This window comes from Perissodus microlepis, chromosome 6 (genome assembly GCF_051167445.1).
Source record: "Perissodus microlepis isolate ML-2025 ecotype Zambia chromosome 6, ASM5116744v1, whole genome shotgun sequence".
Lineage (NCBI taxonomy): Eukaryota > Metazoa > Chordata > Actinopteri > Cichliformes > Cichlidae > Perissodus > Perissodus microlepis.
In genome coordinates, this window is record NC_140466.1 from 18,845,917 (window position 1) to 18,872,442 (window position 26,526).

The 26,526-nt window shown below is 40.3% G+C and overlaps 3 protein-coding genes across 4 annotated transcripts in view; all 3 read left to right on the forward strand.

The window, feature by feature from the left end:
* zcchc7 (zinc finger, CCHC domain containing 7) overlaps positions 1–6,717 on the forward strand; it is a 50,943-nt gene extending 44,226 nt beyond the window's left edge. For both annotated transcript variants that reach the window (XM_084931290.1, XM_084931291.1), the window contains exons 8-10: positions 1,934–2,029; positions 3,232–3,349; positions 4,808–6,717. In XM_084931290.1, the coding sequence (XP_084787416.1) occupies positions 1,934–2,029; positions 3,232–3,349; positions 4,808–5,421 (828 nt within the window). In that variant the 3' untranslated portion in view covers positions 5,422–6,717. The remainder of the gene's footprint in view (positions 1–1,933; positions 2,030–3,231; positions 3,350–4,807) is intronic.
* A 1,815-nt stretch (positions 6,718–8,532) lies between these two features.
* pgm2 (phosphoglucomutase 2) lies at positions 8,533–20,525 on the forward strand. Its single transcript, XM_084931292.1, has 13 exons — positions 8,533–8,776; positions 11,093–11,260; positions 11,875–12,066; positions 13,734–13,817; positions 13,978–14,171; positions 14,345–14,534; positions 15,587–15,684; positions 16,750–16,930; positions 17,219–17,312; positions 18,812–18,941; positions 19,037–19,229; positions 19,447–19,580; positions 19,869–20,525. Exons 1-13 carry the CDS (start codon positions 8,702–8,704, stop codon positions 19,969–19,971), a joined length of 1,836 nt encoding a protein of 611 aa, XP_084787418.1. The 5' UTR covers positions 8,533–8,701; the 3' UTR covers positions 19,972–20,525.
* A 309-nt stretch (positions 20,526–20,834) lies between these two features.
* tbc1d1 (TBC1 (tre-2/USP6, BUB2, cdc16) domain family, member 1) overlaps positions 20,835–26,526 on the forward strand; it is a 54,853-nt gene continuing 49,161 nt past the window's right edge. The window contains exons 1-2 of the mRNA XM_084931289.1: positions 20,835–20,992; positions 21,870–22,524. Coding sequence (XP_084787415.1) covers positions 21,910–22,524 — 615 coding nt within the window. The 5' untranslated portion in view covers positions 20,835–20,992; positions 21,870–21,909. The remainder of the gene's footprint in view (positions 20,993–21,869; positions 22,525–26,526) is intronic.

The window sequence follows — 26,526 nt, forward strand, 5'->3', positions numbered from 1 at the left end:
GTCTAAATGTCCTCTGGTGTTAACATCAGCACAAAAACTGTGTTCCGACTGCTTCATGGGTTACCATGACTGAGCAACTCCTGTAGGTGACATGTGCAGGTGGTACATGTGCTTTTGTCCATGTAGTGTAGCATCCACTGATGACCACCACAGCCAGCTGTGTTATTCAGGTTTTGATGGAGGTACCTTTTTTGTTTTTTATTGAAATACTTATCTTAACCCACCAACTGACAAACATTAGCAGTGCTAGCATATAATGGCTTCCCCCTATCTAAATAATGATTTTAGCTCTTTATTCAGTCCTGTTCATTATTGGTGATTATTCCACTCAATGTTGGTACATGGCATTAATACGAAGCGAGTAGACTCTCCATAGACATAATCTGTGTAACTCAAGTTAATGCCCTTCACTCGCTATGAGTGATCCAGAACTGAACACATACCGACCAACAAGGAAAACATGTTGTTTTGCATAGCCATTGATGTTGACTCCAGTTTCCCCACTCGGTTTAGACTTCAGTGGAAATGTTCCTGCTGCAAATTTATACTAAAATTATGTGTCATATTAGCTGTCGCTGCACAGCCATAGCTGTCACTCCTCACTGAACCATTTAAGAAAGATTTAGAAAGGCACCACCCTGCGGTGATCCCTTAGGGCCTCACTCTGTTTAGATGCCCGTGATAGGCAGTGTGACATCAGAACAAGGAGAGGAAACGAGTGAGGGATAAACGTTCATCCCGTTAATTAATATCGGATGAGGCAGAGAACTCCTCGCATACACACACACATTCACACCAGGTATTCACACAACTATCACAGGTTGGTGTGAGAATAAGAGGGGGATTTCGTTTCTCTCTCTCTCTCTTTTTTTTTTTCCTGATGTCTCTTGTGCTTTCATTCATTCTGTGTGCTGGATCAGAGTATGTGGAGATAACGCAAGCCCAAGGTCAGGGAGAGGGAGAGACAGAGGGAGACCTACAGCCAATTTACATGAAAGATGAATGGAAAGAGGGGCAGGAAGGGTGGAGGTCGGGTGGGGGGCTCGAGACGGGGGCTGTGATCTCCTTGGGGTGCACATGTGTATGTGTGTGTGTGAGAGAGAGAGTTTGTGCTTGCGAGAGGTCTGTGATCTCCTGGCCTTTGTGATGGAGATGGGCCCGGCAGGCCTGACCCGATAATGACGCGACGCTCTAATAGCATTCATCCTTTCTGCCGCAAAACTACTCAAGCGGAAAAGAGAGGGAGAGAGAGGGGAAAAGTGTGAGGTGTAGATGTGGGTTTGCAGGGGTGTGTACGGAGGAGAGGGTGAAGCGGGAGGGGAGGGGGAGGTTACCTAAGCTATGTTTAAGAAATGACGTGGGGCGCAAATCATTTGTAATCTCGGAATCAGGGATGAGAGAGAGGGAGGGGGCAATTTCTGCGCAGTTTTGTGGTTGTGTGTTTTGGAGAATAGCATTAGGTGTGTGTATGTGTGTTTGTGTGTGTGTGTGTAACATTAGCAGTAAATGCACTCTGCCTGTGTCTCCTCTCTCTCTCTTTATCAGTGTATATTAGCTGTGGGCGCTGGAGCATGGAAGGCTTTCAGAACACTGGCCCATAGGGGACGGGACCCCGTGTCCAACAAACACTCACACACACACAGTCTGACGCACACAAACGCAAACACACACAGTTACTTATCATACAGGGTCATTACAGGCCTCTAACTATACCTCGGAAATCAGTGGTTTATATCAGCGCCCCATATTCTCTGTACAATACACTGCAGTCCGCTTCATTGAGAGCATGGGAATGATGGCAGAGGAGAGGGAGAATGAGACAGAAATGGGAGGTTAAGCCACCGTTTTATTGTGTCCATCGTGTTTATCGGGGGGGATCCGATTTTGGTTTTTATTTAAAAATATATTTTTGATTATTTATTTTTTTTAACAGACTAAGCATGGCCCTCCTGTGAAGCAGCAACCAAAGCGCAGCAGCCAGTCTCGTGCCTACTGCTACAACTGCTCAAAGAAGGGACACTTTGGCCATGTAAGTAACCCTCACTGTCTTTCTTTAGTCCAAGTGTACGCTGAATTGCCTGTTATATTACGTGTGTAGGTATTTGCCTTTTTGTATACGTCTTTCTGGCCTATACACAAAAGAATAAAGCCCAAAGTGGAAGCAGATTCTTTAAAACAAAAAGAAACAATATTTTCTTTAAGGGATATATTTAATTGTAAGTACTTTTATTATTTCATTAAATAATTCTTTATTACTATTGTTAGGTCCAGTACTGCCTGACTGAGAAAAGTCACAAAATGATCTCATAATTTCAATTTGAGTCAGCAAGTTGAAATTTTGAACTAATAGCTTAAAACTTCAGCTTGGCTCTTGACTGGCAATTTTTGTTTGTTTTTTTGTGTGTTTTTAGCATTGTAGAAACAAGCTTCCATGACCCATTTGAACCAGGAACAACCCTGAAATTCTTCCAGCTTCTGTGTTAAATAAAAATAAATAAATTCTAAGAGTTCTTATTATTTGTATTCTAAAATTTCATAAACGCTAAGCGAAAATATCAAGTCATCAATAGCTTGCTGCAGAGTCGTCACATGAAGTTATAAATGTTTTGCAGCTATTAGTTATTCAAAGGAGCTTGCAAAGAAAAGCGTCTGGACTTCTTTAAGTTACTTGAAGATGTTTCACCTCTCATCCGAGAAGCTTCTTCAGTTCAAGAACTGAAGAAGGTTCTCGGATGAGAGGTGAAACGTCTTCAAGTAACTTAAAGAAGTCCAGACGCTTTTCTTTGCAAGCTCCTTTGACTACGATGACCTGGATGACTGAGAACCTTCACAGACATGCAGCTATTAGTTATGTTGAGAGGTTAATTTTTACTTAAAAGGCTATGCCAACTTTAGTACGAGGCTCAAATAGCAGCTTTCATACAGATGTTTCTGGTCAAAATGGACTTTTTTGACAGCGGATAAGGAAACAAACACACAGACAGAGATTATTATAGTAAGATATAACCTCCTACAGGTTTTTGTAATCAACAGTGTATTTCACATCCAACGTCTTCGGGTTTACTCATCAGGTTCCGCATGTGCAGAGTTGTTTTTTGTACAGATTCTAAAAGTAACATAATCAGCGGGATTTCTGTAGGACTGGATTTGACCTCATGTGCTGCGTTTTTATTATGTCATTTTAAATATATTGCAGGCCTTTTAATTCTGTGTCTTGTGTGTTTTCCACAGGCATGTGTAAGACAGAGGATGTTCAGTGGAGTGCATCCCACAACCTCATTGATTAACCACTATGACACTGTGGAAGACATAAGCCGCAGACAACACAAGATAAAGATCAGGGCTAAAGGTAAATCACATAAAGAAATAGGCCAGTAAATATCTATCCTTTTTATGGCTGCAGCTATTATTCATTTTTAGGCCAAGGCCTCTTAGTAGTGTGTCTTGGTCTAGGTACAGTACTAAGCTTTCCTCCATGGGCTAAAATCCTTGGGCTATATGCTTAAAAGCCTGGTCTGTGCCAGGACACCAACTAATTTAAATAAACTCTACCAATTCTGCCAAGAAGAGCAGGCAAGTGTGCAGCCGGAAGTATACCAGAAGCTTGCTGATGGCCACCAAAAGCATCTGAATGAAATTCAAAATTGTGCACTTGCTTCTTGTTTTTGTTTAAGTCATTAAATGGTAAATGGCCTGTATTTGTATAGCGCTTTACTAGTCCCTAAGGACTCCAAAGCGCTTTACATATTCAGTCATTCACCCATTCACACACACATTCACACACTGGTGATGGCAAGCTACATTGTAGCCGCAGCCACCCTGGGGCGCACTGACAGAGGCGAGGCTGCCGGACACTGGCGCCACCGGACCCTCTGACCACCACCAGCAGGCAACGGGTGAAGTGTCTTGCCCAAGGACACAACAACCGAGACTGTCGGAGCCGGGGCTCGAACCGGCAACCTTCCGATTACAAGACAAACTGCCAACTTTTGAGCCACAATCGCCCCACAGCATTAGTGACCTATGCTGTGCAATCATTCCCCCCTGAAAAAAGAACTGTTCAAAGCAATAATTAAAAGCTGTTCAGAGTGTGAACCGTAGTGTTGCACAGTTGCATATGAGAAAACCGTGTTTGGAAAAAAACTAAACACAACATATCAGCAGAAACACCTCACACCATCTGTTAAGCATGTTGGTGGAGGAGTGAAAATTTGTGCTTGTTTTGCATCCACTGCAGTCTACTGTGAACTCCTCTGTATACCAAAGTATTGTAGAGGCTTGGCTGAAAACAGAACAGTGATTAAAGCACAGCAGGAAAATGAAGAGAATCAAGGTGATGCAGTGACTGAGTCAAAGTCCAAACCTCAGCCTGTGCCCATGCTCAGCAATGATTTGGCGAAGAGAACTGTGCACAAACAAGTGCCTGCAGACTGAAGCAACATTGTAAAGAAGAGGGGGGGGAAATCCTCCACAATCATGTCAGATACTGACAGAGTCGTGCAAAAAAATTACTTTTGTCAACTTTTTGCTCCTAAAAGTTGTTTCATAACCTATTCGGTCCTTGGGAGTACTTAGCTCTTCAGACTCTGCTTCAGCATTTTGGCTTCGCTTTGTTAAACAGATATTAGTCATGTGAGGTTGTAGTTAAATGCTTTTAGAACCTGTTAAGGACCAAATTAATATTTTATGTCTTGGCACATAAGAGTTTTTATCCATCTGACTTTGTTTTTTCAATCATAAGAGAAAAAGATGATAATCATCGAATCAAATCAGATCCAATTAATTATTTTTGTTTTTCTTTCCCCAGAACTGAAGAAAAATAGCGGTTTTCAATCTTTTTCTGAGGCCCTTCTCACACCAGGACCCCCAAAGAAGAAACGGAAGATCAGCTTTCATAAAACCAACCACCAGTCCAACCATAACCCTCGGCATACTCCTAACAACCACAATCCCAGGCCCAGCCATTTATTTTTTAATGATAACGACTTAAGTGCTGCAACACCCAAAACAAAAAAGTTTAATAAGTACAAACAACAGGAAAGCGTAGGCAATGTTAAACCATGGAAACCTAAGAGACCCGTGCCCACCTCGAGAAACCCGCTGCCAGCCGCTAAACCAATTTTCGATGAAGCAGAAGACTTTCCCAGAGGGGGAGGGATGGGAGAGAACAGGAAGAAGAGGAGAAAGAAGAAGAAAATGAACCATGTCCCTTCAGCACAGCCAGGGGGACACACAGAGAAAAGACCTAATCCTCTCTTTGGCTCTGTTGGAGGAAAGGTGCATGGGCCTAAAGCAAAGCAAGAGAAGAGAAAAAAGAGGAAAAATCAAGCCCCTGCGACTGCTGACAAAAAAACTGGTGCGCAGATGTACCCTGCAGACGATAATCTGTTCTTCATTAAACAAAGAAAGCGCAGAAGATAGCATCCGTTTGTGTGAGGTTTCAATGTCAGAGTCTGTCAGGGCTCTGATCTCTAAAAGCAAAAGTTAAGACCGTGACTTTTAGGGGCGTGTCGCACGTTTCGTTAACTCAGGTCTCGACATAAATACCTGAAATTATTGTGGCTTTAAGGGCCTTCATGGGACCTTTTCACAAAATATTTTAACAACAGTCAAGAGTTAGGTGATGTGTATGATTTTTGGAAATATTAAAAGATGCTTCATTTAGTTGCTTCACCTCCAGGGTCCTGATTTTGTTCACAGTGGCTCGAAGTCACATTGTGATGCTTGAACAGAGCAGCATCTTTAATCTTGTTAATAACAGCTTAAAACGAGTCAGAATGCTGAAGCTGTTTATTTACTTTCCCCATGTGGTCAGTGTGAGAATACAGCTGTCCCCAGATTTAAACAGGAAGTGGCCCTATGTTTGGAAATTGACAATGTATAAACAGCAGTTCACAATTTAGTTAGTCCAGTAAGTCACAGTTCTGTGGATTTTTAATGAAAAAGGATCATGGCCTTAAAGGAATCTGAATAATATTTGTGTAAAACCAAAAGGTTTACTAAAACAGTTTCAGGAGTAATGGTGACTTAAAATTTATTTCTTCCCATTGGTTCCATCGTGTTGCAAAAGTCTCATTTTAAAAAAAGAAAATTAAAAATATTTGCAAGTTCAATAAGCTGATTTCCCTGTGCTTCTGCTTTGAAAGTAGTTTTTTAATGTTGCTGCTGCTCTTGGAACCAGAAGCCAGTGTATATTTAAACACGTGTTTGTGACTAATTTCATTTTCAATTTTAACTGAAGGGTAAACTGCTGCTCTTTTCTGTAACCAACCCATGCGCTTGTAATTTTTCTGTATTTATGAGCACTAATGCATCTGTTACGTACAGACTAATAGAGCAGTGATGAAAAATCAGCAGACGCCTATTTAACCCTGATCCTCTGTCATTTGATGTTGGAGAACTCTGTCAAACCTGAAAAAGATCGCTTCAGTCAGAACACAAGTATTTCTTGTATTTATTGAAGGTGATCACTTTCAGTAATGTTTTCTTGTAAGCGGACAAGTGGACTCAAACCACTGGTCCCAGATAACATGCATCACTAACATGTGGCCCCAACAGTGTTGATAATTTAAAATCAGTTGTATTCGGTCTTATTTGTTATTGTCGTAGCTAAATGAAACCCTGAAATAGGAAATCGTGTGAAGTGATCCCTTTGTAATATGACCACTGGTTATCCAAAGTGTCTGAGGAAAAATAAAACTTGAATCTGTTCTGTGATTGAGGAAGAAAGCTTGGATTGCTTATGCGCTCGCAGTTCTTTTTTCTTATCTTCAGTGTCATTGTTATTCAATACAATTCATAGCACTTGGCTCGGGTTGATAAATGTCATAGTGGAGGTTGATGGATGAATTTTAATTTTCCCTATGCTGGGGAAAAATAATTTGTGATCTATAACAATGAGTCACAAACTATTTGTTAAAAACCCTAAGTGGCCTACTGTTGGCATTTTGATTGAGGTCCAGTCTTTCCACAGACTGAGCAACAGTTTTTCTTTACTATTTATCTGCTGTGTAGCCTTGTGCTTTCATGATTTCATGTTTTCAAACGATCAGCTTGTCAATTTTATCTTTATTTTTGTGATTTATTAAAGGCACGAGGTAAAAGTACACTGAAGACTGTCAACTGCTGCAGAAGATAGCTATATGAAAGTGCCATTTTTGTACGTGAGAAGAGCAATGAACTTGGTGATAGATGCTTCCAGTATGCATTATGGAGCCTAGTGCTCTGTGAAGGGCGGTAAAGACCGGTGGATGCTGTCACTTCTCCTTAATTTGGCTTCGGTCAGTGAACCCAGACAAACTACAGAGACAGATGATGGAGGGGTTTGAATGTACTTGCCTGTGTTATCAGACATGAGAACTGAAAGATTAAAACTACACTCACACTGGGTCAGAGTGATCCAGACTTACTGTTCTAAACAAGTTAAACTCTTACACAGCTTTGATCTTTAATTGGCTCTTAAAAACATGCTTCCATTCCTCAGATGAATGAATCACAGTATAAAAACATTAACTGATAATCATCTTCATATTTCAATCTTTCAATTTATTTACTTTAAAGAGGATATACTTTATATCCTCTGCTGGTTTTTACTGACAGAACAGAAATGCTGATGAAGCTTTAAAAGGACACAGGGCTGCAAATGGAATTTTTTTTTTAATTTATTATTTCTGATCAAATAGTCTCATATGCCACAGGGCTTCTGTCCCACTCTTGGTGTCAAATAGGGGGAGGTCCAACAAAGGTCTGACACAGACTCTGATGGATACATCTGGCCCTTTTTATCTACTGTTCACTGAAGCCTCATCACAAATGTTCTACGTGGAAGTGTGGGTAGTAAGAAGCCATTCTTACGGAAATGTGGAGAAAGGATAAGGTTTTCCAGATTATACAAACGTTTCACTGAAAATCAGTGGCAGCAGGTCACATGGGGTAGTAAGACAGAAATTTATTGTTTTAGTTCAAATCATTTCAGTATGTATGTAGGCAATCAGGAGAGAGATGCAACAGTGAATGTCTACAGACATCTGTAAAACACCTTGGAGGCTCTGTCTTGATTTGGGGCTACATTTCAGCCAGTGGTGTTGGGGAACTTGTCAAAATGAATGGAGTTATGAACACAGAGAAGTCCCTTCAGTTTTTCATCCACCATGCAAGATCATCTGGAAAGCATCTGATTGGCAGCAGCTTCATTTTTCTGCATGACAATCACTGAATGTAGTAAAGGATTATCTACTTCCCATTTAAATTGTAAAAATGTAAATAAATGAGAGTGGCTTAAGACTTTTGCACATTACTTTAAATACTGGTACTGTGATTCCAGTGACTGCTGTAGTTGTGTAATTATGGGGGGTTTTTTTTCCTCTAGGAAAACAAAGATTACGCTTTCTGTAACAGTTTCGAAACAATCTTTCAATTAATTTCCTCTGGTTAAAATCGATGACTGTGTAACTGTTTTCTACAGTCATTGGTTAAAATAGTCCATGAAGGCCTCACGCTTGTTATTAACCACAGTTACAACAGCTTCTGAATGCAACACGCAGGAAACTCGTGACGCAGAACGTCGCTCCGCCCGCAGCAGCAGGCAGTGGTGCTAACATCTTCAGTTTTTAGCCAGAAAAAGTTACTGAAGGAGCGCGTTGATCTCCTATGAGCATAGACACTGAGCTGGACAGACTGTTGACTCTGGCCAAGAAGAGAAATGGAGAACGGTACGTCCTCAACCGGTGACGCCCAGCTGGACCAGTCTATACGGCAGTGGCTGCAGTACGACAAGGTGAGCTGACAGCTAGCGTGCTAGCTCAGAGTGCTTCAGCTTTGCTGTAGTCATCAAACACATTCAGGGTTATCTTTGTACGAGCGATTTTATTTATTCTCGGGCGATTACGAAGATACATGAAGATTCCAGTTAGTAACTTTGTGAGTTTAGTGGTGTCCTTGACTGGTCCTTTCATTTAAGCATGAATCAATGAACTTTTTGTGATAGTGCTCAATTTAGATTTTAATTTAAAGTTGTAAAAATCTGCTACTTGTTTACTATAATAAGTTGATATAAGTTATATTGACTTGGGTTTTAATGTATCTGTATTTTCTGTTAAAGAAGTGCCCATTTCCCACGAATTACCTCAAATCAAGTATCTGCCAATGAATTACTAAATACATGATTATTATGCCTAAACCAAGAAGCGCAAAGAAGAACTGGATTCTTCTTTCTCTGTGAGAATTAGATGATAGCCTGTTAATAGACTGGATAAGCATAACAGAAAGTAGATCTGATCTGTCATTTGAAAGCAGAATCTCATGTGTCTTAGATCTCGGCTTATAAAACACTGTAAAGGAGGATGTCCAGTTTCTTTAGCATTGTTTTGTCTCAAATCACCACGGACTTTCTGCTTGACCATCACCAATTTGCTAGAAGATTTTATGGTCTAATATTTGGACATATATAATGATCAGTGTGAAATTTCAGCTTCATATGTCGTTTACTTTTCAAGATGTATAGTTTTGAAAATTATCTCTTGATTCATTTCCACCATATCTTTTTTTTCACATTGCGAAGTCTGGGGCCATGTTTGAGCATGAATCAGAAACTATTAAAGTTAAAGCCTGAAATTTTTCACATTCTCACCTTAAAATGAACCAGGATGAGATGGATCAAAAAATGTCTGATTATGACTGGTTAAAGAATAAATAAATAAACAAAGAAAGTAACCCGAATTATAAAGTCCAACAGAAAATATTGTAGAAATTTGATGCTTTGAGATGAGAAAGACCCTTAAGCATTTTAGCTAGAACCTGTCATAATTCAAACTCTTTTTTTTCTTAAATAATCTTTGTCAACTATTTTACATCCAACCAACAAATCAAGTCAAAGAAGCCCTTGTTCACACAAAAATAGAAGAAGTCTTTCTCCGGGTTGCGTAACTCATGACCACTCCACTCCACGAACACTGACCTGCCCTCCCCTACTAAATTAGTTTGAAGCTATTTTACTTCCAAGAACACGAGAGCTAAATTAAAGTCATCATAGAGCCCTTTTGACATTTCACCCTACAGAATTAATACTGATCTGCAAGGTTTTAACAATTACAGGTAGTTTTTCTCTACTTCTCCTCCTGTCTTACGTGTAAAATTAAACCAGTTGTGGATTTCATGGTAAACTGAACTGACCCTACTTTATGAAGCCAGTCATCTGCTTGTGAGTGACCAGTGGTGTTCCCCAGGGCTCTGCTCTTAGACTTCTCTTATCTTAGACAGAGAAGTTTCCACTTGGGTTACGTATCCACAAACATTCATCACTGCAGGTTTGCTTTCTTTAAAACCAAAAGTCAACTTGTGCTTCTACTCAAGTGTCTGTTGATACTGAGTCTTTTTCATTTTAATGATTATAAATCCATAACCCTCTGTTTGGTCCCCAAACGTTTGTCCAAATTTTGCAGGAGACTCTTCCTCCTCCTGTCTGCAAGCATCAGTTATTCCTAATATTATATTTATTTTTAATATTTACATCATTATTTTTATAAATACTACAAAATAACAGAATTATTTAGTGGAAAATAATTTGAAATTATAAATCAGTGAAACAGAATATGACTCAGATTTTATAATAACCCAGTCACCTGCTGGTCATACATTCTGGTATGTTGGTCATTACTGAAACAGAACCAGTCACATGGTCTTAACAACTTACAACACAAATGTATAACCAAACTAACCCGGCTACTACCCGACTATCAGACCTACACAAACACAGTCATTCTTGGCCTTAAAGACATATGGGATGTCACAAATTAGGTCACACTGGAAAAAGACCCCAGATTCATTAGTCTTGAGATAATTGTGTTACAGCGGCTTCCTCAGGGGTCCACGTGGTCAGAAGTGCCGTCCTGTCTGGACGTTCTCGTAGTAATTCCTAAGTAGACTGATTCTTACCCTCTAAACTTTCCTGTTGTCTATAGAAGCTTTTGTGTTGGGTTTTTTAATGCTAACTTTATCATCAAGTGACAACACTGTAGACAAGATTTTAAATCTTTAATTGTGTTCGTTTATTTATTTATTAATTTGTGGATAATAAAACATTTCCCTTCCCCAGAACCCCAAAACGAAATCCATGGTGCAGGATATGGTGAAAGAGGGAAACGTGGAAGCTTTGAAGAAGTGTTTCTCCACCAGGATGGAGTTTGGCACAGCAGGTCTGAGAGCAGCCATGGGGCCTGGCATATCCTGTATGAATGACCTCACTATTATTCAGACCACACAGGTGGGTCAATACTGCAGCTCAATACGTTTCAAGTCGCATGCAAAGTTGAATGTTTTTGATTTTTAGTCTTTGTTTTGTGAAGAAGTTGAGGAATGCGAAGTATTTTATTGTCACCCAAAACCCCCCAAAATCTGGTTCACACTTTATTTTATAGCTGAATTTAAGATTGTATAGATTGCTTTATAGCACTTCATAGTTTATTCCTGAGTTGCTGCCTGCGTGTGAGTCAGACCTTCCCCTTAGTTCTTTTCTGGCTCTAGAATAATGGAGATTGCTGTTTTTGCACTGAAGATCTGACACTGCAGGATCGTGAAACTATATATACAAGCAGTCCTTCAAATCACTGATTTGTATAAAAGCTAGCTCAGTTTTATGATGATTGCTTTTATTCATATTGTTCTGAATATATATCCAACTTCATGTTCTGTAATTATTATTTTGTGATTTGTATCTGATTCATTGCATGATTGAAATCGTTATAATCCGGGTTAAAACCCATCAATAGTTTGTGCCTTTTTTGTGAGAGGTGCTGTGTATATATATTTATTTAAAGTTATAATCAACCATTCTCAAGATCTTTCTCTTGTATCTTCCAATCGTTTCCTCCCTGACAGGGTTTCTGTTGCTACCTGGAGCAGAGTATTGGGAACCTCAAAGAGCGAGGTGTGGTGATTGGGTACGACGCTCGCGCCCATCCTCCCAGCGGGGGCAGCAGCAAGCGTTTCGCCAGCTTGGCTGCGGCTGTATTCATCAGCCGAGGAGTCCCTGTCCACCTCTTCTCTGACATCACCCCCACGCCCTTTGTGGTAATCACTTGGTTTCCTGTGCTTTCATCACTTGGGTGTTTTTTTTTGGATGTTGCAACACGTGTTCAACACAGTCAAAAAAAATTAAAGCAAATTCCAATTTAAAAAAAAATCCTCTCACTTTCCTTCAGTGTACAGTGCAACATGTTGCATAACACATGTAGCAGTCATCAGATTATGTTCACTTTGAAGAAAGAGGATCTGTGATTAGCAATTTAGTCTTTAGACATCAATACCACTTAAGTCTTATTTGTATTTCCAGGTGATTATTCAATATATCTATTTATCCACTTATTTTATTCAGTTTTTGCTCAATTTTCCTGTTGCATTACTTATTTTCCTTGTGTAACAGTGAGAACAGCACGCAATATTTATCTTGTTTTTATATTGCACTTTCCAAAGCCAAGCTGTAAAGTGCTAGTCCAACACGTGAAAAAAATAAAATACATAGAACAACAGGTTTCAACAAGTGATTTTAAAAAGCTAGCAGATAAAAAGAACTTTTAAGATAAGATTTTAAAGACTGCCTACCTCAGATGTTCAGTCAGGGAATTCTGTATGGCTTAAGAAACAAGCATAAAATGTTTCAATCACTTCTAAAGCTATGAAGTCGTCAGTGAAGAGCTGCAAAGGCTGCTGTAATGCACCCTCTGCTTCAGCTACGTGTTAGAAGCCTAGCAGCTGCATTTTCATTTAATAGTAGCCTGTTTATGTTACGCTGGCTTACGCTGGTGTAAGTAGTCAACTCTGGAAGAAATAAAAGCAGGACCTTGTTAAGTCATGCTGAGATAGGAATGAGTGGATTTTAGGTGTCTGTCTAAGCTGGATGAAACAGGACTCCATGAAATTTTAGACACTGTGAATCAAAAGATGTCAGATTCAAAGATTAGCCCTGGGTATGAGCCTACTTAGACCAGAGGAAAGATCCACAATCATTCAGCTTTAGTGAAAATGTAGACCATATCTCTGCAGGATTTGCCCAAAGGCCAGCATGCAAACACACAGCAGTGGTTTAGGCCCGTTCTCAGTAGGCATTCATCGATAAATCAACCAAATATTAGTATTAGCCAATATCTGCCTTTTTCTACTGATGTCAGCCCCTCAGCTTAAAAATGTCATTTGCTGATGGCAGTGATATTTATCAATCTGTGAATGTCACATCAGGTTTATGCTGCTGATGTTTTTCCATTATAACACTTTTATAAGCATAGCCCCAGAATTTCCTCATTCTCACTTTTTCATCCTGATTTTATCTTTCACTGCAGTTTTGTGGGAAAGAAAATCTTTGTGTAGCACAGTTTTGGTGTGAGTCTTCAGACAAAAAGGAAAATGTCATTGAGCTGCTCAAATTCACCTGATGTTCTCCCAAAGTAATTAAAAAAAATTAGATTGACATTTTCCTTAAGTGCACCTTGATCACGAGTAATTACCTCCATGATGGCGTTATAGCAGAAAACATTTTAACCATTTGGCTCACAGTAGAAATGAATCCAATCCCTCATAGTAACCAACTATAACATTGTTTTATTAGTAACATTTTCAAATAGGCTTTCTTTGTATTTCTTACTTTCTTTTTTTTTTCTTTTTTTTTTTTTGCTTCTGCATGGTGTTCTTAAAATATTTATCATATATGAGGTACTATTGTCTTTCTCTCATTCTCATTGTAGCCTTTCACAGTTTCCCACCTGGGTCTGTGTGCTGGTATCATGGTGACGGCCTCTCACAACCCCAAACAAGACAATGGCTACAAGGTAAGACCTCATCGTTGCCTTGTCTTTCTTCCTTAAATGCATCAATAGCTTACTGATAGTTTTATTTATAATCTCTGCTAATTTATAAATTACAAAGTTCCAATTTCATTTCTCTCCCATAAATTTCTGACACATTTAGTTTTTTCTGGTTTTGTCCTAGGTGTACTGGGAGAACGGTGCCCAGATTGTGACTCCTCATGACAAAGGTATATCTAAAGCCATTGTGGAAAACCTGGAGCCTTGGCCTGAGTCGTGGAACACGGAGGAGGCTCTGAAGAGCACTTTGCTCAAAGACCCCTATCAGGATATTAACACAGAATACTTCAAAGCCATCCAGAAACACTGCCATCACAGGTGCTGCATAGATACACAACTTGCTGAGCAGCATGTACCATTTAAAACATGCTAGCGATTCTACTCTGTAATGTTTTAAATGCATAAGCTGCCATGTAGGCCGTACAAGTACATAATGCTTCGAGGTAGAAACCTGTGGATATTCATAAATCATGTTTTGACTTTTTTTGCAGGGAAATAAACAAGAAGTCAGAGGTGAAAATTGTGCATACATCTGTGCACGGTGTTGGTCACACGTTCGTCCAGTCAGCATTCAAGTCTTTCGATCTTCGTCCTCCGTACGCAGTGGAGGAACAGAAGGATCCAGACCCCGAATTTCCCACCGTTAAATATCCTAATCCTGAAGAGGGAGAGGGAGTCCTGGTGCGTAGTCAACATTCGCCACACCCAATCATATGTACAGTTGTGTCCGTAGGTTTTTGGACAGTGACACAGTTTTAATGTTCACGATCATGGTGGATTTTAAATCAGATCATCGAGATGTGATTGAAGTACAGACGGGGAGTCTCGATTCAAGGGTTTTTACAAAAGTATCGCATTACTGTTTAGGAATGACAGTATAGCCCTGTACACTTAAGAGTTCATCCTGCGCCTGTTTCACTTTGTTTGACGATGACACACCTTCCTCTTTGAGAGTATTCTTGACATTTTGTGAAGTTGTTTTTCTTAACTAAGGAAATAATTTTGTAATCATGCACTTATTTTTCTTGTATTGAGATTTCCAGTGAACAGAAACCAAAATGAAAGTTTAACCCTCGAAAGTAACTCCAGATCTTTTTTCTGCCTCTATTTGTCATAAACCAGCAGTCCCCAACCCCCGGGCCTCGGACCGGTACCGGTCCGTGAGTCGTTTGGTACCGGGCCGCAAGAGTAGAGGCTCAGGTGTGAAATGTATGGTTTTCAGGGTTTTTATCGGTTTTCAGAGTTATTTTGTTATTGTTTTGATCGTTAACTCGGTTTTCCTGGGTCTTTTCATGTGTGTTATGAATAAATCTTCTTTTTTTCGGCACCGGTACTGGTTTTATTTTGTTGTATTTATCTGCAACACCTTAAAGGCCGGTCCATGAAAATATTGTCGGGCATAAACCGGTCCGTGGCGCAAAAAAGGTTGGGGACCGCTGTCATAAACTAAAGGAGAAGGCCTCACCTAGCAGTGAAACTGCTTGCCAGTAACGTGTCTATGTCTAAAAATGGCTGTAATTTCTAAACAGTTAATACAATACATTTGTTAAATTCCTTAAATTAAAGGTGAAAACACTTCAATCATATCTGGATTCTTTGATTCAAATCTTCTGTGGTGGAGTACAGAGGCAAAACTACAACAAATGTTTCACTGGCCTAAAACATATACAGCTGACTGTAGTAGATGACTGGTTTTGGTTGATTGTGTAACAAGTGATTGGTTGTTCTTGCAGACATTGTCATTTGCACTGGCAGAGAAGGAGGGGGCCTCTGTGGTGCTGGCGAATGACCCTGATGCAGATCGACTGGCCATTGCTGAGAAGCAGGAGAGGTGTGTTTGTGTGCATATACAGCTTTAATAGTGTTTGCAGCAGAGTTTGACACAAACTCATTGGGCAGGTTTATTAGGGTTGAATAAATAAAAATTATGGTGACCCACACATTTTAGAGCTACTCAGGACCTCCAGCTGCTCAGTTCTGGGTCGTCTTTGTCATTGTTTTACATGATGATGATTTCATCTTTTCAGTTGGTGAATGATCAGACCACTCTGCACCCAGACTCTTGTAATAAATGCAGTGTGTAGTTTGGCATCACCTTGCTGAAATATGCAAGGCCTTCCCTGGAAAAGATGTCTAGATAAGAGCATGTGCTACTCTAAAACCTGTATATACCTTTTAGCATTGATCATGCCTTTCCAGATATGCAAGGCACCAATTCACAGATGCAGCCTTTTGAACTGACTGCTGATAACATGCCGGATGGTCCCTTTCCTCTTTAGGCTAGAGAACAAAATGTCCATTTTTTTCCAGAAATAATTTAAAACTTCTATTAATCTGACCGTGGATCAGCCTTTCTGGATCATCTTCATATGTAGCTTCTCCTGATTAAGCTTTAACCTGAATTTGTGTAGACGGCGAGGTGAACAGAAGGGGATTTCTGAGCCCATGCAGTAATTTCCATGACAGATTCATGCATGTTTTTAATGCAGTTCTGCCTGAGACCCACTGAAGATCACAGGCATCCAATACTGACTTTTGGCCTTTTTCACGCGCACATAGGGATTTTTCCAGATTCTCATAATCTTTTGATGACATTATGTGTTGCAGATGAGAAGATGTTAAAAGTCTTCACAATTGTTTCATTGAGGAAGATTTTCACAGTTTGTAAATGCAGCTTTTTGCAATTTGGTGAATCTCTGTCCATCTTTACTTGTACGAAACTCCGCCCTCTCTAAGATCTTCTTTTTATACCAACTTATGTGACTGACCTACTGCAATGTAACAGTTTAAACATTGCATATTACAGAATGCTTTGATGATCACAGATCGATGACCCTCTGCATAAGGTATGTTAGCTTGCCTTCACTTCCATAACCTCTGTCTGTGTCTGTGTTAGTGGACGGTGGCGTGTGTTCAGTGGTAATGAGCTGGGAGCATTGCTTGGCTGGTGGCTATTTCGCTGCTGGAGGGAGCAAAACTCTGACGCTGCTGCTGTGAAAAACCTCTACATGCTGTCGAGCACCGTCTCATCCAAAATACTGCGCGCCATTGCCCTGAAGGAGGGCTTCCACTTTGAGGTAACAAAGTTGTTTTTAAAATAAGATCAGTTAAATTTCCCCATGCATCAAAAGATTCTGTAAGATGGGCCTAACTGGAGAGGAGTGCTTGTATGGAATTCCTGCTAGTAATCATATTTAAAAGAAACTGAGATTTAAAAAAAAAAAAAAAAAAAAAAAAAAAAGGGGCTATGAGACTATTTAACAATGCTGTTTTAGGTTTCACCACCGCACATGTTTCAGATTGAATGTTTCAAACCATTCTCCGTGGTTACTGTTAACCAAATTTCTTACATAATGTTTGGACAGGAAACACTAACAGGGTTCAAGTGGATGGGTAACAGAGCCAGAGACCTTTTGGACCAGGACAAGACCGTGCTGTTTGCCTTTGAAGAGGCCATAGGTATTATCACACGCAGCACACACACGAATGACTGTTTTCAAACTGAGACCAGTCCTGATTCATGCTTTGTGGCTAATGCACACAATGATCTCCACAGTGTCACAAGCTGAGTTAATTTTAACTGCCTAAAAGTATTCAAGTAACATAAATTTGTGTGGGATCAGTTGATGACAACAACATTTTTCTGTTTGAGTTTTTGGGAGCTCACAAGATCTAAATTAAAGTTTAAACTCAACCTAAATCTAAACCTTTCAAATACTTGCTTGAGGATTAAAAAATAGCCTTAAAGTGATGGCAGTAATGAAACTGAAATGTATAGTCACCTGTTGGTGAACTAAACTAGATATATAAAGTGCACAGTGACATGGAAAAGTAAAGTTACTATGAACGGTTAAGTGAGAGGTGTGTGTGAGCTGATCGCTGAAAGACATGAAGTTAATTTTTAACTTCTTTTGGGCCTTTCAGCTTCAGAGATCTTTATCCACAAACTTCTTCTGCTGTGGCAGCTGTCAGCAGCCACAGCTTTTCTAAACAGCTACCTGTGTCTATGAAAGTAAAGAAAGCTGGTTCCTCATCTCATAGTTTAATCAAGAAGTGGCAGTTAACAGGAACAGAGGAGGTTAAGTTGAGATCTGTAAGACCAAAAAAGGGAGAATTGCTTGTAGGTTTGCTAAGAAGACCAAGGACAACCCCTGTTTAACTGCAAAAGACCTTCAGAATGAATCACCAGCAGTGCACTGAGAACTAAACAAATATGACCTTTATGGAAGTGGATGAGCTTTTTGGCTGTAGTTGTTTCCACTTGCAAAGCTGAAAGTATTTCAGTGGGAGAGGGAACAATAGATCCAGTTTAATATCAGCGAATAATTCTGGAAGCAAAGGTCACACCATTTCATCTCTGACAAGGAAAGTATCACAAACTCACCTCAGACTTCACAGTGGACTAATTCAAGAGGTGCAAGATGATGCAGAGCTCTCACAGTCCCCTGAACTAAACACCACTGAAAACTGTGAGCAAAGGTTGCATCATTACTGTGAATAGAAATGCTTCACTTTCTTTGTGCCGTCCTGAAGTGTACTTGCATGTACTGATACTGAAATATTTCTGTGGAAAAACAAGTGAATCTAATCACACAACGTAGCGCAATCTTGGTAATTTGGTTAATGAAAATATGAGTCATCAAAATTAAACATGTAAAAACATCAGATTCATGTGATGTGATCTCAGTCTTGATTATTAAAAGGTTTGAGCCGTGCTGACAGTCAAACACAAAGGCTGAGTTAAAAATAAAAGTTGTTTGGGGTTAATACGATTGTTAGTAAGTCCAACACACACATACAACATAACAGCATAGTTTCCAGCATTCCTATATAATAAGATTATGATACTATAATTGGAATCTCATGCCTTTGGATACACTGCTACTAAAAGAAGTGGCAGCTGACTACAGCAGCTGGAGGTTTATATAGTCTAAGTGAACTCTGTGTGTGTGTTGCAGGGTATATGTGTAGTCCCTCTGTATTGGACAAGGATGGAGTGAGCGCTGCAGCCATAGCAGGAGAGATGATTTCCTTCCTGGCGACTAAAAAAATCAGTCTTTCTCAGCAGCTCACTACAATCTATGAAGAGTAAGATGCACACACTTGCGTACATTTCACCTTAAACTTTGAATAACCTAAAACTGCAGGCTCTAGCTCTGTCTTTGATTATTTCTTATCATCAGGTATGGCTACCACATCAGCAAGAACTCTTACTTTATCTGCCATGACCAGGAAGTGATCCGCAGTCTGTTTGAGCGTCTGCGCAACTATGGTGGCACAAAAGACTCGTATCCCACCGAATGTGGTCGTTTTGCCATCGACGCTGTGCGAGACCTGACCACCGGCTACGATAGCAACCAACCCGATAAAAAAGCTGTAAGGACACAAACTTCACACCTGTAGTTCATACACTGAGAGCATAACAAACCTCTTAATTACACATTATAATTGTATAAGAGTTTCCTTTTAAAACAGTTGTTAGTTTTAAACTGCAGAAGTTTTGTGTTTTTAATTTTGCTCGTCTTTCCAGTTTTATTTATTTCAGTGTGTCTCTCCCTCTGTCCATCTAACACTCCTTCCTCTCCTCTCTCAGGTTCTTCCCACGTCTAGCTCCAGTCAGATGATCACCTTTACCTTCTCTAATGGGGGTGTGGCCACCATGAGGACCAGCGGCACAGAACCAAAAATCAAATACTACACTGAACTCTGTGCTCCTCCTGGTAACAGGTAGGTTACTTTAGAGGCAAAGCTAGTATAAGCAAACTATAGAACTGTTAATTTTTTCTGCAGCCTGCAGAATGGCTTTATACATCTTCTTTTGTCTGATATCAGCCCAAATCCTGAAGGAATTTAATGATGGACAAAAACTTTTTTTTTTTTTGTAGGAATAAATAGTTGCTTTATTTTCTCTGAAGATAAAGAAAATCCACAGTTTGAAATGTCATAACTGAACAGTGCAACTCTAGTAATCCCTCATAAATGTCAATGTTTTTTTGTTTTTTTTGTCTCTAACAGTGATGTGCCGCACCTGAAGAAGGAACTGGATGACTTGGTTGATGCCATCATTGAGAACTTTTTCGAGCCAGATAAGAATAAGTTGCAGCCAAAGCCACAGTAGCGCAGATGGGTCTATAACAACAAGCAGGACAAGCTGGGCTTAATATCTCTGACCAGCATGCCACATGTTGTCTGAATTCTCCAGACGAGATTCTTTTTAATTCTGGCTTTACATCAATTCATAAACATGTTAGTGACAAGTTAACCATGTGGCTCTTTTACAATTTGGAGAAATCATGTTGTTGTTGATGATAATTAGTCATTTTAAAATGATCTCAAGGGTCATGTGTTCCTATATTTTCAGTAGTCAAAATGTTTCACAGCTTCATGTTTTTGTTTTTTAAAATTCAGTTTACCTCAATGCCGGAGATCTTAAAGCGCACAAGTCCAACCATCTTACACCCACAGCCATTCCTGTTTTCACACTATTATGCTTTCTGTATTTCCTGTTTTGATGACATGCATTCCACAGTGTGCTTCAGCATCATTTGCTTTGCTGCTAATGTCAAGAATTAGAGGAGTGTGTAAATGAGAACATTAAAAGTTTATAGCGCCATCAAGTGGAGACACCGACTCCTCGTTTCTTCATAATGTATAATAAAATGTTAGAAGTCAGAGGTTTTTTGTTGTTGTTGTAAGTTTAATGAATTTAAACTTATTTTCAGTTTAAATTCATTTGATGGAGAACAAATAATGTACGTGTTCCGGTATTCTTCATGCTGAAAAATACAACTTTACTAAATAAAGATTTCTGACTGTACATGTGGAGGTAAACGTGAAGTAACAAAAAAACACACAAATCTGTTCTGTTTTGTGAGTTCCACGACGCGCACAGTTGTCGCCCCTGCATCCTTCGCCAGCGCGCACACTCAGCATGCACTTGTCATGCCCCATCTGAGTACAGAGGCGAGGAGGACGGTAGGATTTGGTCTATCTATATTTAACTCGAGCTGAAGACGGTTCGTGCTGTGTAAAGGGCTCTCTCTCGTTCCTCTGTCTGTAGGCAGTTACTCTTACACTATAAGATTTCTCTCGGTGGTGGTTCTGCCGAAAGCCACGACAGACAGGCGTGACCGGGACAGGTAAGGAAGGAGGAGAAGATGAAAATGTTAAACTGATTAAAACGGGACGTTGTGCGCGTTGGGAATCTCGGGGTAAACAATATTTGTGCGCGATTTGCTCCCCGCACAACCCCCGTGCGTAAAAATAAACGGCTACGTGCGTAAAATGACCAAAACCCCGTTACGATCCGTTGTTTGCCGCCCGCTCCTTGTATAAAAAATAGCTTTCACTTCCGCGTGATGCTCTCGAGCAGCATACAGATCTTGAACGTAGCACCGCTGATGAAGTTAACGATTTATTTATATTAAGGCAGGTATGAAAACGTTTGACTTTTTCTTTTTCGGGACTTTAACGTGATCGTTTTGGTTAAACGGACAATGTATCTTCACTTAACCTTGTACTCGTGTCCTAGTATTAAGGTTCTGACGCTGTTGTGTAATTTCTCACGGATTTTAAATGAAAAACGTAATGTGCAAACACAGGTGAGCGGTTATGTAGAGCTGTTGGATTAGCTGGAAGTGAGGGGGTCCCTTTCCCCTCTGTGACAACTAACCGGTCAAATATGATATTTGAAGGATTACCATCATTTGTTTGTGTGTCCTTGAGAATGTACCACTGAGTCCCACACACACACACACACACACACACACACACACACACATCAGGTGATTCATAGTGTCCTGGGGAAACTGGCCTCATTCTACACTAAAAAGAAAGTCGAGCAAACATCAAGCTACAAGATTAAGTTCTAATTTGCAAAGTAAATGTTTGTGTAGCACATTTGTGTTCATTTGAAATCTCATAAGTTCAAGCTAGATTGCAAATGCCTGCGGCTGTCCTTTCAGCTGTTTACTGGCTCTGATCTCTGATCTCTGATCTCTAACTGATATTTTGTAGGTGAAGTGGAGGCAAGCAGCTGCCTCAGGTCACAGACATCATGGAGGGTCTCTACTTTGAAGTGAAGCCAAGAAGGAGTGAAGCTCTTAGACCAGGGAGCTCTGACAAACCCCGTCATAATCTAACTCCAAACCACCGCTCATGTCCTTCACTTTCACATCTGACCTCTGCCACGCAGTGTCTTCAGAAGCTCGGGAGGGAGAGGATTGCATCATGGGGGGCAAAGATGGAGGTGGAAGGAGAGGAGGACGAAGTACGATACAAACTGACCATGATTGGTTTTCGGAAAGTCCACCATCTGACCACCATGGCTATGCTACCCTGGGTGGTGGCTGAAATCAGCAGGTACCAGCCCGGTGAGAGGGAGCAAGGTGGTGGGGTGCAAGCTGGGGGGTCTGGAGGTAGACAGCTGGGTCCTACTTCACGCAGTCAGACAGTTTTTCTGTGTGTGTCAGCATCAAGGGTACGATGTGTGTCCACGCTGGGAGAGAGCCTTGTATGGGACCCTCTGACACACACAGTTCTGTTTGAATGTCTTCCTCACCATGTGACCAAGCTAATTCACAACAGCCAGGAGCCCAGTAGCTTTGCCTGCCTGGTGAGAGGCACGCCAAGTTGTGCCTGCTATGTCTTCCAGTGCCAGTACAGAACTAAGGTATGTATAAGTGTGTGTGCATGTGTTCTTGGATTTAATTACTTCAATCAGCAATCGGGTAGAGCGTTTGAGGCTGTAGAAATAAGCTACACATGTATGCAAAGTTACAAAACAAAACATGTTTCACAATAACACAGAACAGCTTCAGAGCTATGGTAAATAAATGCACATGAGCCAAATTAGAAGTCCAAAAAAGTCAAAGGGAGTTCTCTCACGACAAGCAACAGCATATGTCAACCACAAACCACAAACATATCAACACAAGCTCAGCTAGTAAAAGTATATGGAAACACAGCATGTCAGATAATCTGGAGCACCAAGGTACACACGAGAACTGGGGATCACCAGCCGTGTGACGACCTCTTCCTTATGTTTGCACAAATGACAAAAAGCTGCCTGAGCATTCGGTGTGACCGCATCAGTATTTATTATGACAGCCCACAGAGAGAAACTGGATCTGGCTTTGGCTCGCTTGCGGCCCACATGCTCTGTGCTTTTATTCCATTCAGCAACACGAGCAAACACAGACGTGCATTTGATCCACTAACAGTGACACACTGAGGACCAACACACCCCTGACCTCTAGTCCTTTTACCTTACCTCCACATGACATGCATGGCCAAAAGCCTGTGTGTTCAAAGTGAAGTTGCAGCTGGTGTTAGATCAGGCCCGAGACATTCGATAGCATGCCATACCCAACATGCCAGAGACTTAAAAGAGTTGGCCAGATTAGGAAGATGGAGACAATGAAGGGTACTCGATGTGAAACGTGATGAGTCAGAGAAGTCAAAATACAAAATGTCACATGTGCACCGCAAGAGAAATACCAGCACGCTTCAGTTATGCCTACAGCCATCACTTACTGTGTGGGGTAATGTAAATATCACTGAGTGTACATCTGTCTTAAATGCACACATGAGTTCTTCAGCATTTGCACAGCGGCTGCAGACATGCCTGGATATGCCTGTCTGTTTTGTTGATCAAGAGAAAATGAGCATACTTTACATGAAACGTGCAGGATGTGAAACAACGTTACCATAGAGATCACTTCCTGTCGCACAGATCCTGTTATGATGTTATGTTTGCAGCAGAGTGAGCGCTTGTTGTTTTCGTTACCTTTTCGAACATGTGACCATGATGATGTCAGGCTGACCACCTGTTGCTCAGGCTTCTCTCGCAGTTACATACATTCTAATTATAAGTGGCATCTCTACGCAGTGCTGCAGGGCTTTAAATAGTGAGATAATACAGTCTTTTCTTTAGTGTTTTAAATGTTGTCAAATAAGTTTTTATTAAGCAGAATAAAAGTGCATACTTTACAGCAAGATGGGAATCTAGAATGAACCCTCACCACCAAAAGCACAAAAATCATCAGATTTTGAGTCAAATTAATTTTACATGACCTTACATCACAGACTTCACCCTGCCTCTCGCCCTATGACAGCTGGGATAGTTGGGCAGGGATGAGACAAGATAAGTTTCTAAATCTTGTGGAGGATCCAGATCATCTGGAACAAGGCACAGACAGCCAGGGGAAGAGAGAGGCATCAGGACAGATGAATGTCAGCACACTGAAAATAGGGCAGAGGAGAGGAAATGGGGAGAATACGGGAGAGGGAGCTTTGAGGACAGCAATTAATCTAATCTCATCTAAATTAGGTGCAATACATTTAATGGGAATGAGACCTGGATTCATAAGCCTCAGCACAAATCCTGATATTCTGATTCCAGAGGAATTGACCGGCTTTGGATAAGGGCATCCAGCCTTGTGTTTTCTTTTCAACTGTGAGGATAGACAGGAGCTGAATATGCTGTGGAAATTACAATGTAATTGTGTTAAAAGATTTGAGAAAATCAGACAGGTATGAGAGGGGCATGCCCAGTCACAAACTGTGTTTCATCCAAAGCATCTCACAGTCTGATGGTGGAAGACGGAGCTGGAAAAAAGTATCTCTGCAACAGGCATGGATCGACTGAGAAAATGACACAGTTGTCAAGAGTCTCTGTTCAACCTGCTGTCTGAGCTGTGTCAGCCACACACACAAACATACACAATATCGCTCTTTGCTTCTGGGGTTATTATCACTTTCAAGTGGGGAAGTTGAGAGCGCAGTAACAGCAGTTTCACACAATTTGACACATTTCTCAAATGGGGCATTTCAGTTTGGACTGTTGTGATATGAAATGTGCACCTGAACATACCAGATCAGGGTTGGTTCATGGCTTTCTGGCTTTCTTTATGAGAACAAATGCCAAGTAAAACTTTTGAATCAGAAAAAATATCTGTATTTTTTTCTTTAAGCACATATTCAGAGTCAGAGAAAACAGGAGTTCCTGTTCACTGCAGGGGACAAAGAATGTACCACCATGAAGGATTTGTTCTTGTTGCTGCATTAGTGGTTCCTCTTGGCTGGTTACACGGTTATAATTTAACTGCCTCCGGACAAGAAATGCAGCTCTCTGCTCCATGTTGTGCCATGTCATACTGTTATCGCAAAAGAAGCTATTATATTGGATCTCCATATCTGCAACTGAAAAACTGTAGAGTTGCTTAACAGTGTAGTTGAATATACACATCCACTTTTTTAGACCACTAATGTTATAGACATTTAAGGTAAGTGTGTTTTTAGATGGTTGTCATTACTATTTCAGGAGTAACACTCTGTTACAGGTGCCACTGTGCTTTGCAGTTTCCCTTGTGTGTTTTGTAAATGTTTGCAGGGATATGGGATCTTTTTGTGGTTAAAAATGAGACATTATGGGGAAAAGAACCACCAGCACTAAATTTAAGTACCTCAGCAAGAAACATAAACTTCCTATTCTCTATCAAGGGAGAGAAATGATCTCAGGAGGTCGGTGGGGCCTCCCCTTTCTGCTGAACTAGTAAATAAGAAAGTAACCACTGGGTGTCACCACAGAGGTGTCTAAAAATCAGTGTTTCGGTGTGAAAATCTGTTTGCATGACTTTGTATTTGTTGCTGTGCTTTTGTGTGATTTCAGCTTTAAATTTACGTTTTACAAGCCAGCTTCTCTTCACTGTAACTGGTGTCCCTGTGCAATCTGTGATTCATCTGGCGAGTCGAGAGCAGAGATGAAGGTTTGTTTTGTTTGTCAGGTTTAATTTGTTTCTTGTATCTTGGTTGAGAGATGAAGCACAGGGAGATATTATTACATTTTGTTGCAGCTCCAGATCACTTGCATCAAAATGACTAAATAAGACCTTGGAGGAGAATGTGCTCTCTGAGTGCCTTTGTGTTCATTAGCAAAGTTACTAAACCTATTTTTCCTTTAATGTATGGTGGTTACTAAAGAATAGATACTACAGTGCTAGACTGTTTTTTATTGGCATCTACTAATTGAGGAGTTACCACCATTGCACTTACAATATTTTATTTCTTGCTTCTTTGGTAATAAAAAGGTAGCATTCATGAACACCAAGGGTTTGCTTTAATCACTAATAGGCTACCATTTGTAATGCTGAACAGTCATTTGTGAGAGACTTTGCTGAATAAAATGCATTGCTTTCTTTGGATATAAATTGATGACTAAGCTATGCATAATAAATAGACGAATACGATTTTCATTACACAACTTCCCATTTTATCTTATTTTTATGGGACCGTTATTTTTGCAATTTCAGAAGAATAATTTTAATCCACATTCAGCGATTCAGGTTTATTAGATATCACCAGTGAATGGTAAAAATGCTATTGCACTTTAATTAATCAGTGCTTAAAATATCTGATAAATATTTATAGGGAGGTTTTCGTAACTACTTTTTATTTAATCCTATAACTGTATTATTGTACAAGCCATCCACTTTTCTAGGCATGTGCTGTGAAAAGTAACTAGCTTAAAATGCAGTGTGGTGCTCTGGCAAACTTCAGTATCATCTAACGTTGGTTGTTCGGCGTGACAAAACTGTGTCAAATGTTGACTTTGAAGTTAATGAAGACTTGAAACTTTTGCGCCACAAGTGTGCTTTTCATCCCAAATTCTCCT